This window comes from Dama dama, chromosome 20 (genome assembly GCF_033118175.1).
Source record: "Dama dama isolate Ldn47 chromosome 20, ASM3311817v1, whole genome shotgun sequence".
Taxonomy (NCBI): Eukaryota; Metazoa; Chordata; class Mammalia; order Artiodactyla; family Cervidae; genus Dama; species Dama dama.
This window is the reverse complement of record NC_083700.1, coordinates 22,523,837-22,538,074: the sequence shown is the minus strand read 5'-3', so window position 1 is coordinate 22,538,074 and position 14,238 is coordinate 22,523,837. Positions and strand designations below refer to the sequence as shown.

The 14,238-nt window shown below is 45.0% G+C and overlaps 3 protein-coding genes across 4 annotated transcripts; 1 reads left to right on the top strand and 2 right to left on the bottom strand.

The window, feature by feature from the left end:
* Positions 1-69: 69 nt before the first annotated feature.
* PEX11B (peroxisomal biogenesis factor 11 beta) lies at positions 70-5,674 on the bottom strand. The gene is made up of 4 exons (XM_061120969.1): positions 5,581-5,674; positions 4,636-4,751; positions 4,031-4,232; positions 70-1,274 (listed from the first exon to the last, which is right to left on the bottom strand). The coding sequence occupies exons 1-4, from the start codon at positions 5,634-5,636 to the stop codon at positions 872-874; spliced, it is 777 nt and encodes a 258-aa protein (XP_060976952.1). The 5' UTR covers positions 5,637-5,674; the 3' UTR covers positions 70-871.
* A 1,268-nt stretch (positions 5,675-6,942) lies between these two features.
* Positions 6,943-11,657, top strand: LOC133074497 (gonadotropin-releasing hormone II receptor-like). Its single transcript, XM_061168427.1, is given in 4 exon segments — positions 6,943-7,450; positions 10,269-10,313; positions 10,316-10,477; positions 11,155-11,657. Coding segments are annotated over 4 exon segments (1,218 nt in total).
* RBM8A (RNA binding motif protein 8A) lies at positions 9,721-13,609 on the bottom strand. 2 transcript variants are annotated; one of them, XM_061120963.1, is made up of 6 exons: positions 13,487-13,609; positions 13,155-13,214; positions 12,952-13,029; positions 12,569-12,705; positions 12,166-12,302; positions 9,721-12,056 (listed from the first exon to the last, which is right to left on the bottom strand). In XM_061120963.1, exons 1-6 carry the CDS (start codon positions 13,551-13,553, stop codon positions 12,011-12,013), a joined length of 525 nt encoding a protein of 174 aa, XP_060976946.1. In that variant the 5' UTR covers positions 13,554-13,609; the 3' UTR covers positions 9,721-12,010. The 2 variants fall into 2 exon arrangements, with proteins under 2 accessions (XP_060976946.1, XP_060976947.1); XM_061120964.1 differs by having other exon boundaries at positions 12,952-13,026.
* Between the last annotated feature and the right edge of the window lie 629 nt (positions 13,610-14,238).

The window sequence follows — 14,238 nt, the reverse complement described above, 5'->3', positions numbered from 1 at the left end:
CCATGGAAAACCCAAAGTAACAGAAATAGGGGCCTCAGATGACCAGAACACACAGGACCAGACCAAATATCAATGAGCAAATTGATCTTTAATCTGCTAACCTGGAAGGCTTGCTCTCCATCATGGGCTTGGGCCTCAGCTATTTACACAGAATCATTGTACAATATTTACAAGATGCTAGACATAGCATCATTCTAGATAGGCAAAGAAGGGGTATGGAAAGGCTAGAACAAAACCATGAAATCAAAGTGTAAGCAGAACTTGCAGGTGTGAGTGGAAAGAAGGGGAATGGCAAATCATGAGGGAGGATAGTGAGGTAGACATAAGCAAGGAAAAGGAAGCATGAAACTACTTCTGGTGCATGTGGGAAGAGTCCACTGGGACACAAAGCCTTTAAAATTATGATCTGGAGTCTGGAGGCAAAAATAACTGCCACAAGTCACTTTTGTGAGGAAAAGGAAGAAGGCAATTAGAACCTTACAGACCATACCTTCTATTTCCCATCCCAAAAAGTAATTCTGCTGATTAAAAATTCCTATGACAGGGGGCTGAGAAGGTACAAAAGGGATACAGAGACAGAATATTAAACAGACTTAAGAGAGAGTAAAAAGAGTCAGGGGAGACACAGACAATGCAATGAAGGAGGAAAAGAACAAAAGCTCCAACAGATCTGAACATCTGAATCATCCAGTTGATTTCACAAATCACCTTTCCTCATCTCATCTTCCCCAAAGCTCCTTCCTTTTATTCTCAAATCTCTGGATTTTAACTTTAACCAAGGAGTGGAGTTAGAATGAGGCTGGGACACAGGGACGATCTATAAAATTCCATCTCACCAATTCAGGTCCCCTCCTTATCCTGTAACAGCATATCAGGGTTTGAGTCGTAGCCAAGGGCAGATTAGGGTGAGAATAGACAGGATGGAGGACACGAGGCCACAAAGCCCCACAATCCCAGGGCCACAGCGCCAGAGGCCTAGTTTGTCCAGTGGGATGAAGAGATCACAGGCATTTCTGACCACATCCAGCAGGAGAGGGGGATGACCCCGAAGGACCCGAGCCAGCAGCAGGACCCGGAGCCGAAGCTTCAGAGCCACCTGGGGCAGACCTCCTCCTGGAGCCCCTGGACCCCCAGGTCCTCCAGTTTCGATTCCTCCTAGGACTCCTCCAGAACCCTTCAGTCGCCGGCTACAGGCTGAAGACTCTTGTTCCATCAGTAGGCGGATCTCATAAGCATCACGGCTCAAATTCATGATGAGGGAAAACAGATAGTACCTGGGATACACAGAGAAGAAGGGTCAGGATGGGTACATATACCCACCGAGCAAATCCAACAGAACACTTATATTTTTTTCCCTCATAGTGCAAACAGATTATACGTTAGAATATCAGAAGTGAATGTTATTACCCACTATTAGAAATGTCCTTCCACCTTTCTGTAACTAATGTGTTTATGTATGTGTACCTTAAGGTCCTGATTTAAAAGTAATGAGGATCATGAAATAGTCCAAGATTAACTTCAAATTTCACTTTTCCACTTGGCAACCGATTAGCACACATGCACTCAACCTGAACTATAATAATGCAACTTTTAAAAAAAAAAAGAACAGCTTCAGTTGTTTCAAAGATTCACACACATAATTTAAATACAATCCTTTTGTTAAAAGGGGGAAAAAAAGAAGCCAAGCTTGCCAAATGTGATAGATTGTAAATTCCTTAAGAACAGCCTACTTTAAAAAAATTTTTTAAATCCATTCTGAAAACAGTGGTCTGTATTCAGTTTAACTGTCCTACCTCTAATATATACCCTGAATCCAATCACATCTATCTATTATACTTAGACCATAGTCTGAGCCAGGGTGCCCAATCCCTGGAACTGGGCAGTATAGCTGGAGGTGAGTGGCAGGTAAGTCAATGAAGCTTCATCTATATTTACAGCCTCTCTCTATTGCTTGCACCCCTTGGTCTGTGGAAAAATTTTCCACAAAACTGGTTCCTGGTGCCAAGAAGGTTGGGGACCATTAGTCTAACCCACCATCATCTCTTGCTTGAACTGCTACTTTAGTCTTTTAACTGGTTTCCCCATGGTCACTCTTGCCCACCACACCTAACAATCTAATTTCATATAGCAGCTGGCATAAATGTAAATCACATTATACCCTTTCTTAAAACTCGACAGTTTCCTTTCTATCACATTTAGAATAAAATACTACAGAACTCAACAAGCGACTCTGCCTCTCTATCTTGTACTATTCTTTCCCTCAACCACTATGCTCCAACCACACTGGTTTCTTTTTATATTTTGATCCCATTCAGCTGATTCCTGCTTTAGGATCTTTACATTACCTAGTCCCTCAATCCGGAATATTCTCCCTCAAAAATCTTCACATGGCTGGCTCTTCCTTGCACTTCATGTCTGAGCTTAAATGTCACCTCTTCAGAGAGGTCTTCTCTGACCTCCCATTCTAAAGTAGCAAGCCATTTACCATCTTATCACTTGACCTTATTTTAATTTCCTACACAGCATTTACCACTCTCTGATGTTTTTCTTATTTACTGTGTCTTTGTCCCTTCCCATTACAATGTAAGCTCCATAGGAGGAAGGATCTTATTTGTCTTTACCACTGCATCCTTGTGTCTAGACTTCTGCCTAGCACATAGTAAGAGCTAAATAAATATTTATGGAATGAAAGAGTAGACATGGCATAGAAATTCAGGAGTTGCTTTTCCATACCATTCAAGCCATGCCTCTGCCCCTACCCCTCATATACCATAAGCCTTGTTATAATTGTAAATCTGAGAAAGATGAAAAGCAGGACATAAGAAGAGATGGAAAGAAGCAATATAATGTAAAATAACAAAACAAATCATAGGGAAGCAAAAAAATATATAGGTGATATACAGACAGAAAATTTCATTCTCAAATCATATTCCTTTCCACCTTCACTACCAGCCTGCTCTTTAATCCAAGCCAACATCATTTCATTAGAGAATCTTCTCCTCTTTAGTTCTACTGCAATCCATTTTCCACAGTAGAGAAAGAGAGATCTTCTAAATGCAGTTTGAATCATGTTACATCCCTGCTCAGAACCACTGGACTTGGGATAAAATTTAAACAAAACTAAATGAAAAAAATCCTACCATTACCTAGATGGGCTTGCATGAATGATCTGGCCCTGGTCTACCTCTCCAGTTTGAACTTATGCCCCTCCTCAATACTGTCAACCACACTGGCTTTCTTTCTACCTCTCTAATTCCAAGAAGTCTTTCTTGCTTCAAGGCCTTAGAATGAGGTATTTTCTGTTTCTTCTTTCTACTGCTAGCTTTGTATAACTTCTACTCAGACTTCAGGTCTGAAACAAAATTTAATTTTCTCAAAGGGTTCTCTTTTTCCTGACCTTTCTATCTAGATTAGCTCCCCCTGTTATAAAGCTCTAACATCCTATGTATGTGCTAAGTCGCTTCAGTTGTGTCTGACTCTGACCCTATGGACTGTATCTCGCCAGGCTCCTCTGTCCATGGAGTCCTCCAGGCAAGAATACTGGAGTGGGCTGCCATGCTTCCTCCAGGGGCTAACATCCTACACTTTCCCACAAATATTCGGTTTGGTGATTATTTGTTTTAATATCGGACTCCCCTACTAAACTAGAAGCTTCATGAGAGCAGGAACCGTATCTACTTAGCTCTTGGCTTTATTCCCTGGCTCACAGTAAGCAGCTACTAAGTACTTTTAGAATGAATGTGTAGACAGTGAAGAGCATAAATCTGTGGTATAGACAGAAGAAGAATTAAAGCAATATAATTAATATATAGTCTTGCCCAATCTTAGTCATTCATCATGAAAGAGCATCTGTCTTCCATCTGCCCCCATTCATTCTTCTCTGATGGTTTTAAGATCTAAATGAAGATTGAAGCCAAGTGATTAAGATGTGTATATTCTGGGAAGACCCTAAAAGATTGTTCTCTCATGAAAGGCTAGGGAGGCAGTATGAAGAATACGATAGACCTTGTAGGATAAAAGAATATCAAACCTGAAAGAACGCTGGGCCCACTTCTCCTGATCCACACGGGGAGCGAGTCCAGACTTCCCAGCCCATAGGACATTGTCACAGGCGAAGTACAAGGCTCTATTGAGATGACTAACAGTGATGCAGAATCTCAGGACAACATCTGATAGGTGCACAGCTCGTTTGGCTGACTCAAGGGCATCTGCTGAGTTACCGAGGCGTAGAACTTGTGGGGAACAGCAACAGAAAGCAAGGATTTCAAAGTAGAAAGGCAAACAGACAGCAAGATACAGAGAAAGAGAGAAAGCAAAAGAGTGAAAGTCAGGCAAGTGATAGAAACAATAATAAACAATTTTTTAAAAAACAGCAGAAAGTTCAATCTTTTTTAGTTCAAATTTTTTATTAATTTGTGTCCCAGTTTAGCTTTCTCAAATCTGCCTCATTCTCTCCAATCCTTCACTGACCTTATCCCTGCTCTCTTATCTCAGCTGGGAGGCCTGCACAGGATAAGTACAGAGGCAAACCACGATGAATTGGCACTGGTCAAAAATAGGAAGGAGGGACTAAGGAATAATGGCTGGGGATGGAGGAAGTGTTGGAGTAATAAAAGGAAAGGCCTAGTTACTTACGCTTTCTTCCTAGGCTCAGATGACCTTCCAGTTGTCGAATCTGTTTCTGTAACTCAGGACTGGCCCCATGTGTCTGCAGTGCATGGCCAAGAAGGGAGCAAGCATATTGGGCAGCCCTGGAGGAGAGAGAGGTAAGGTAAGGTGGAGACCTCCTTTATCTCCCCCTCAAAAATGTCCTCCAAAAGGCAACCATGGATCACCCCTTTCCCAGTTTGAGACCATTCCCCTTCCTCCTCTTCAGGCCTATATCTTAGTTTCTTCCCCAGGCCAAGGCAAGAGAAAGGCACTGAGGATAAAAAGGAGCCTAATAGGGGCTGGGAAACACTACTTCGAATTGAGGAAATAAGAGATTTAACAATGATGCAGCCTGAAGAGGACAGTGAAGAAGGCAGGAGGACCATCGCAAGATCACAAGCACCTCAGTGTGAGTGTGTAATGTTCTGTGAGGGGGCGGGAGATGGCTGAAGAACAGGTCAGTCTTCAAAATTGGTGAACTAAGAGATCTTCAAGGCCCTTGAGATGAATGAAGACTAGAAGGCAGGGCAGAGGTGGAGGAGCTAGTGGGTGACAGTAGGGTAAAGGGGACAACGGGAACTCAGGAGTGCCTCCTTAGCTCTGGGGACAGAGTCCACCTAGATCGCTATCTGTCACGGGGAGAACGCTCCTCGTCCCACCGTCGCCCAGGGAGGAAAGTGTTGGTCTTATGTGAACACACAACCCTGAGCCGCCTCCCCGCTGGCCCACTCGTGCCTCAGTTTCCCCATCTTTCTCACGAGCAGGAACGAACCAAGGCCTCGCGGCCGGCTCAAATCAGCCCCTCGCGGTCCGTCCGGGCCCCCGTAGTCCGAGTTGACCCTTTTTGACCCCCGTAGTGTGAACTGACCTCACCTCACGAGGCTCTTCCTCTGCCCGCCCTCCTGCCCCCCTTTCCTATACGGGCCGCACCTACACAGTCGCTCCCGGGCCTGGCTCTGGGCGCTGAAGCGGACCCAGGCGTCCATGACAGCGGCGGCACCCGTTCTGCAGCTCCGCTCCCGCCCCACTTCCCGCCCCTAGTCACGCCTCCCGGACGACCCAACGGTGCCGCGCGAGGGACAAACATCATCAGAAAATAAAGCGAGTGGAGCCGGCCCCTGAAACGGAATTTCAGAACGAGAAGCACCTGTCTCTGGGCATACGTCTGTATGGTTTGTGTGTTTGGCGGGGGGGGATTGGGGGAGGTGGAGGGGTGTGTGTGTGTGCGCGTGGTCTCCGTCGTCTCATTCTCTTATCTGAAGATCTCTATTTCCTGAGCAAGCTTCCAGAGGCACAGTCTTCTTTAAATATTCTGGACCAAGGGTGAGGTTTGCAGGAGTCGGGGCGGAGCGAGAAGGCGCCGCAGTGCTCTCCCCAGGACCACTAGGATGGGGTTGCCCCTGACACACACACACACACACACACACACACACACACACACACACACACACACACACACACACACACACACACACACTCTCTCTCTCTCTCTCTCTCTCTCTCTCTCTCTCTCTCTCTCTCTCTCTCTCACGCTCCTATCTAATTCAGGGCTCCAGGCTCCTATCTAATTCAGGGCTCCGATGGGGTTGCCCCTGACACACACACACACACACACACACACACACACACACACACACACACACACACACACACTCTCTCTCTCTCTCTCTCTCTCTCTCTCTCTCTCTCTCTCTCTCTCACGCTCCTATCTAATTCAGGGCTCCGATGGGGTTGCCCCTGACACACACACACACACACACACACACACACACACACACACACACACACACACTCTCTCTCTCTCTCTCTCTCTCTCTCTCTCTCTCTCTCTCTCTCTCTCTCTCTCTCTCACGCTCCTATCTAATTCAGGGCTCCAGGCTCCTATCTAATTCAGGGCTCCGATGGGGTTGCCCCTGACACACACACACACACACACACACACACACACACTCTCTCTCTCTCTCTCTCTCTCTCTCTCTCTCTCTCTCTCTCTCTCTCTCACGCTCCTATCTAATTCAGGGCTCCAGGCTCCTATCTAATTCAGGGCTCCAGGGTCCTAAAGGAGTCTTTGGAAGTAGAAGCCGGCACCAGATTCCTAGTCCCTGAAAGCCCCTGACAGTTGGACAGGTGACCTCCAGATTACAGACGGAGTCTCCAGAGGTAGAGGCTTTAGTGGACGAAATTCGCAAAATAACCATCTCAGATCCTGCGAAGGAGAGAGAAAAAACTCGACGCAGTTCACCTCTTCAGATCCACACTTCATCGCCCCACCCCTTTTCTTTCCAGGTCACCATGTCTGTAGGCAACATCACCCCTTGGGGGTCATCAGAGGCGGGGGAGGAGGTCTGGGTAGCAACAGGAGTAGAGGTGGAGGGCGCAGATCTGCCCACCTCAGTTGCCACCAAGGTGCGAGTGGGAGTGACTGTCGTGCTGTTTGTTTCTTCGGCTGGAGGAAACCTGGCCGTGCTGTGGTCAGTGACACGACCGCAACCCAACCAGCTCCGTCCCTCTCCGGTACAAGGACTGTTTGCCCATTTAGACGTTGCCGACTTACTGGTCACTTTTGTGGTTATGCTCCTAGATGCGACCTGGAATATCACTGTTCAATGGCTGGCCAGGGACATTGCATGTCGGACACTCATGTTCCTGAAACTAATGGCCATGTATGCCACAGCTTTCCTGCCTGTGGTCATTGGGCTCGACCGCCAGGCAGCTGTACTCCACCCGTTTGGGCCGCACTCAGCTGGAAGGAAACTTCTTGGGGTAGCCTGGGGACTCAGCTTCCTGCTTGCCTTGCCCCAGCTGAGTGACTTGGGACTCAGGGGTAGACTGAACAAGAATTTGAGTACACAGGAGCCTTCGGATTCAAGGGGTGTGCTTGGCCATGGTCAACATTAATCCTCAGGGTGGGGTGGGAGCCTCTGCTCTTTTCAAGTTAAGATCACTGCATGTTAATTTGTATTTCTATTGAGTCTTTTTTTACTACACTTGTCTTCCATCTCTTTGCATCATCCTAGTCCCACCTCCTTCAGATTATTGCAGGAAAGCTTCAGAGCATGGAGTTTCCTCCATGGGAAGATATTAAGAAGACAGTGACAAGAAAACTTAAAAAAAAAAAAAAAAGACAGTGAAATTTGGGACTTTGGGTAAAACTTTGTGATACCTTCACTCATCAATTAAAAAAAAAAAAATGCAGTTCCCCCAGGTGCATTAAATGCTCTATCAAGGATAGAGCAACAAAGTCCTGCCTTCAAGAAATTTATAGATGAGTGCAGAGTCAAATAAGTAGGCAATTACAATATAATGTCAAGTGTTACCCTAAAGCTAAGCATAACAGCTAAGGAACAATGGGGGGTGTCTGACCCACTTTTGGTCATTCAGGGAAAGCTTCCTGACTTCCCAGAGATATCAAAATTTCATTCTTGAAAGATAGGTGTTAAAACAAAGCAGGAGGAATGCTGGAGAAGGTGGAGGGTAGAAAATCTCAAAAGTAATCACAGTTAAAGTTGAGGGCTAGAAAATGGCAAGTAATGAGCCTGGAGGGGAAGGAAGAACCAATTTCACAAATATTAAGCTTGTACTTTATCCTAAGGGCAGTGGGGAAACACTAAAGTAAAAAAGGTAGAGAGTGACATAATCAAATTTCTATTTTTTACTCTAGCTTTATTGTGTCAAAACTGAAACAAAAGGGTGCATCTGAACTTGAGTACCAATTAATCAAATCTCAGTAGTGAAAACAAACTATAAATCTAGAAAAAAAAAAGCTAAATATGGAGCAATTCCTTCAAAACAAAAACAAAACCACTAACACCATCTGGGAGAAGGGAGTAAAGCAGCATCTCTGAGCCTAGGGTTGGGATGTCAGGGAGAGGGGTAAAATTTCAGTCTCAGGAATAATGCATTGTAGTCACATTTAAGATTGGATTCCTAAAAAAAAAAAAAAAAAAAGATTCGATTCCTAAATCCTCAAATATTAGAAATGTAACTACCAAAAGTTAGTCTGACTGCAGTTCTAAGACAGACAAAACATACTGCTTCCAACAGTATGTTGTAAACAAGACCCCTTTGCCTGTTGCCTCAGTGCAAAGAAATTAATTGAGTTTATATGAAAGGAATTTTAGAAGTGGACTGGGAACTAGAATTAGGACTGTTTTTGTTGTTTGTATTAATTTGCTCTGTTTTTTTCTGAGTCTAGGCTCTACCATTAACTAGCTGGATGACTGGCTGAAACACTTGAAATGCATAGACCACAAGATTATGAAATCGATGAATTTCATCCTTCCTTGTAGCCTGACAATCCAACAATGCAATTTCTATTTGCTTCAATAGCAAACTGATGATAACATGATTCAGGTGCAAGAGATGTTATTTTGGGTTCCAAATTATCAACCTCTTGTATAAATTCTGCAATGCCCATATGTTGCATTTAAAATATATAAAAAAAAAACAAGTTAGCATGGTCAAGGGAATACTGGTGTAGTTAGAAATTATTTTCGTAGACTCATTTCCAGGTATCAGAAGTAAAGGTTTCTATAGTAGGTGGTAAAATATAAAATGCATATAAAATAATCAGAGGCTGGACTAAAATATAAGTCCCTGAGCCTTGCCTATTTTTAAACCTTCTCACAAGTCAGATGTTTCTAGGCATTGTGCCAAGCCATGCACAAACATCACCCTCACCGCAGCGCTCCCCCTGCCCCGCCACCCCCACCACCAAAAGAAAAAAAAAAAAAAAAAACCCAGCCAGGAATATATGGACTCAAGATAGGGTTAAAGGAAAGACCACTCCCCGACTAGAATAGCCTGGTCATAACGCCAAGCAGTTCATAAAATCATATGTATGTGACTAATACTATTCACTTTTCCTAAAAGTCCCTCATGCCAGCTGAAATTCCTTTCTGAAAGACCTCATATCTAAGAATTTGATACCTACTAAGCCTGCCTTTTATCAAACTGACTCAATCTACCTTACCTGAACCAAGGTACAAACCCTGAAGCTCTCAATTGAAAAATGCTCTTTACTGGTTCAAACCAAAAACCAGTTTACCAAAGGAGGGGCAGCCAACAGCATTTGGAAAATGTTAAATTTTATTAATGTTATTTCACCATTATAGTTATTGTACATAGGACTATTACTAAAGTCACTTTAGAGAGTGACTGCAAAACAGCCTGCAACTCTAGCACCTCCCATTTTATACAAGATTTCTTTTTTCCACAGAATTAATCAGACACATCAGGAAAATTATTTCAGCTAAAAAAGGTGAGGGGAAAAAAATGTTGGTGTGGTAGAGATATCCTCTTGTGAAATGGTAGATTGTACTCAAAAGACAGGATTCTTTAAGTTCTGGATTTAATAAGCATAGCCTAAGAGGAAAATAGGGATTTTCAAGATACATTTCTGACCTTTTAAATATGGCACCACGGATGTACCATTACTCAGCACTGCAGGGAATTAAGAATGGATTGAGATTATGCACTGTTTTAGCTCCCAAATTTCCTAACAATCACACACACAAAAAAAGAATGAATTAATCGGGAGGAGACAGTGTTGAATTGGTAGGTAGCTTGGCAGGGGAGAAGGAAGGGAGACCAGTTCTAATAATCCTTGACTCCAATCTAGCTGTTCCTGTTCCATACCGTCCGACGCGCTGGTCCAGTTCCCTTCACTGTGTCACCAAAGGCAGCTTCAAGGCTCGATGGCAAGAGATCATCTATAACCTCTTCACCTTCTGCTGCCTCTTTCTGCTGCCACTGACTGCAATGACCATCTGCTATAGCCGAATTATCTGCAGTGTGTCCACTCTTCAGACAAGGAAGGGGAACCATGGTGAGACTCCAACCCCCAGGCCCTAACCCATACCCTAAAACTATTGTCTAGCCTCATTAACATGATAGCTATCTATCAAACCAAGGGGCTTTGCCCAGTGGCTCAGTGGTAAGTAATCTGCCTGCATTACAGGACATTCAAGTTCAATCCCTGGGTTGGGAAGATCCCCTGGAGAAGGAAATGGCAGCCCATTCCAGTATTCTTGACCGGGAAATCCCATGGACAGAGAAGCCTGGTGGGTTATAGCCTGTGGGGTCACAAAAGAATCGGATACAACTTAGCAACTAACAACAAACTGTACCTCTAGCAGCTAATGCCACACTAATTTCATTGAATGCATTCAATTCTAACCAGCCACTAGCCATCATTCTCTAAAGTTGACCTAACTAGGCAAGAATTAAGGAGAAGGGTGATCAGTATTCTCCTTCGCTCTTGGACACCAACAAGACTTCAAACAGACTTTGTAGCTTCATGTACCACAGCACCTCAATTGAATCCTTTTTTCCAGCACATCTGTCATAATCCCTAATGGGAAGGGAGCATATAGTCCCAGATTGGGAAGGGGAGGAGGGCTTGCAGCAGTCTCTTATAGAGGGAAGAGCTCTCTCTCACAATTTTTGCCTATCAATTTAGAAGCTGAGGGGTTCTGAATTTGAGTCTATTTTCTAAATTCCCAGCCCCTGCAGGTAAATTTGCCCTCCGCCACTCCTCAGACAATCGCTCCCGTGCTCGTCATCGGGCCCTACGACTGGCCCTACTTGTCCTGCTGACCTTCATCTTCTGCTGGACACCTTATTACCTTCTGGGTCTTTGGTACTGGTTCTCTCCCACCATGCTAACTGAAGTGCCTCCTAGCCTCAGCCGCATCCTTTTCCTCTTTGGCCTTCTCAATGCTCCTCTGGATCCTTTCCTCTATGGGGCCTTCACCTTTAGCTGCCGAAGAGGGCATCAAGAACATAGTATAGACTCCTCCAGGGAAGGAGGTTCTGGAAGAGTGTCCCAACAGGAGATTCAAGCTCTTAGACAGATGGAAGTACAAACAAATTTGGCAGTAAGAAAGGCAGGAGAGAAAAAAAGAGACATTTCTATGATACCATTTGCTCAGGACAGCCTATATAGGAACAGAAGGATTATTCCTTACTGTCATGAGAACATCTTACTTCTACCCCTGCTCTCTTAGCTTCAAAGAAAAATACTGAGCAGTGTCTCTACTTGACCCTAGCTGACACTGGAGACTGTATCTAATGTAGAAACTCACACAGAATTCAGTCCCTGGGAGAAATATCTCACAGTGACCCATACTGCCTCACTGTAAATAGTACACCAGAATTTACAATATTAGAAAAGGAAAGGAAAGTAATTTTAGAAAACAAAAATTGGACATTTATTCATAATTCAAAAGAAACACTAAACAGGGTAAGAGATTAAATATAAACACAGTGAGTTCCACCCCAGCCCTATTTCTCAAAGGTTTCACCATTTGCATGGTCAAGTGGAATCTCTGCAAAGAACACCTGAACAACAGAGGGAGGATCAGCGACGTCTCCGATCTGGACTCCTGCTGCGTCTTCGGCCACCTCTAGAAAGGAAACGGGGCACAGTCCATGAGAGGAACATGATACTATGTCCTTATTCTGTTTTGCTCATATTCCTTCCACTAAGATAATGTTTTGCCCTCTGCACTTTACCTCCTCTTGCCCTTGGGTGGACCCCGAACAAAACACCAGTCCACACTGATTGGCTGTCCCATCAAATCCTGGCCATTGAGTCCCTCCATAGCAGCCTGGGCCTCCTTGTATGTTTCATACTCAACTAGAGTATACCCCTGGAACAAGAAAAAGACAGATTATCAAAACTCCATCAAGCTTTTTTCTACTCAACTAGAAAAATCTATCAACCTTAAACAACAAATGCACGTCACATCCCTATTATATACAACCTGTATGTTTCTGCCTCTCTGCTGTGTCTAACAATCAATTCCCAATCTCATTTTATTTCAACTCTTGGCCAACCACAGCCATCGTGGGAGAACCACCAATGCTGTCTAAGGGTTATGGATGAAGAGAAGCAATGGAGTATGGCTCAGGATACCTTTAGATATCCTGTACGTCTGTCCAGATTGAGGTGGATATTTTTTATTTCTCCATACTCTGCAAATTTATCATGGATGTCTTCTTCCGTGGCTTCCTCATGGACTCCAGTGACAAAGAGAATCCAACCTTCAACAGCTGTAGGGAGGAAAGTTGTTTAAGCGCAAGAAACACTTAAGCAAGATCACAGAAGTAGAGTGTGTGCAAGCTCCAAGGGAGGAAAGTTGTTTAAGTGCAAGAAACACTTAAGCAAGATCCCAGAAGTAGAGTGTGTGCAGGCTCCACAGAGATCGGTTAAGCGACCTCTGACTCCATTCCTACTGGATTTTATTTCATTGGTCCCTAATTCTCTACAGACAGATCCTACAGGTTCCATTTACTTACAGCGTTGTGGTCCGGGTTCATCGCCGTCCTGCTCCACGCTGTCATAATCCTCACGCATCCGCGCTCGAGACCCCTCTTCTATTAGAAACACACAGCAGATCACCAGAAATCCCCCTTCACCCACTGTTCACCGTAGGTCTGAATGGGGATTCCAAAACTCGTAGCTCTCTCCATTCGACCCCATTCCACCCACAAACACTCACCGGAGCCAAAGCCACGGCCCTTGCGTTTCTTCGCTTTTTCTTTCAATTTGTGGATGCTCTCTGGAGCCCCAGAAGAGAAGGAATAAGTGAGAAAGGTAACAGTTGTTTACAACAATATTCTCTCTGCAAGACATTTGAAAGCAAACCCCACCACCTCCAGGCTGTCCCTTCCCGGCCCGCCCCTCTTCCTCCCAAAGGGGGCGGAGTCTCCAACCAACAGAACCCGGTTCCCCGGCTCGCATCCTCCCCACTGGGGAGAAAGATTGTATTTTCCTAAAACGTCCTTCTCTCGCACCTTCCCCGCTTCCCGCAGCCGCCTCCACTGTCCTCACCGTCCCCATCCTCATCCATGGCGAAATCCTCGCCCCCGGCCTCATGAAGATCAAGTACGTCCGCCATCTTGCCTTCGCTCCAACTCTCGCCCGTGCCGCTCAGGCACTTGGCTCCTCGGGAAACTGTCGCGGAGGGAAAAGGTCATCAATCAAGTTGACCAATTAAAAACTAATCCTAGGTCCCGCCCTCGGCGCGGTAAAAATACGCAATGGAGGCGGGCCTAGTTTGGGAAGATACCGGAAATGTTTCTGTAGCCATCTTGAGCGGGTCGAGAGTTGAGCGCGGCAACCATGTGCGGCGAGGTAGGGAGTGGGCGGGCCTAGTGAGTTCCTCTTAACTAGAGCTTCAGACAAGACTGAGCGCCTAACACTAAGTAACTTAACCAGAGCAGCCAACGAAAAGTAACTACTGACTGAAAAGTGAAAGTGTCACCCGCTAAGTCGGGGTCAGTTCTTTGCGATCCCTTGGGCTGTAGCCCGCCAGGCTCCTCTGTCCATGGAGCTCTCCAGGCAAGAATACTGGACGGGGTTGCCATTTCCTTGTGAAGCCCAGCCCAATTTTTATTAGCGGATTGCTTTTCGTCTCTTGTCATTCCATACCAGGAAATGGGAGCCGAAGAGTTTTTTCTCTAAAAACTTGCAGGCCTATACTGTTCCGAGGAGCAGCCGGATCTGTGATGGAAGTATTAAAAAAAAGGTTCAGTCAGCAATGCTACTTCAAAAAACTGCTTCTGGAACGTACTGTAGCAGCG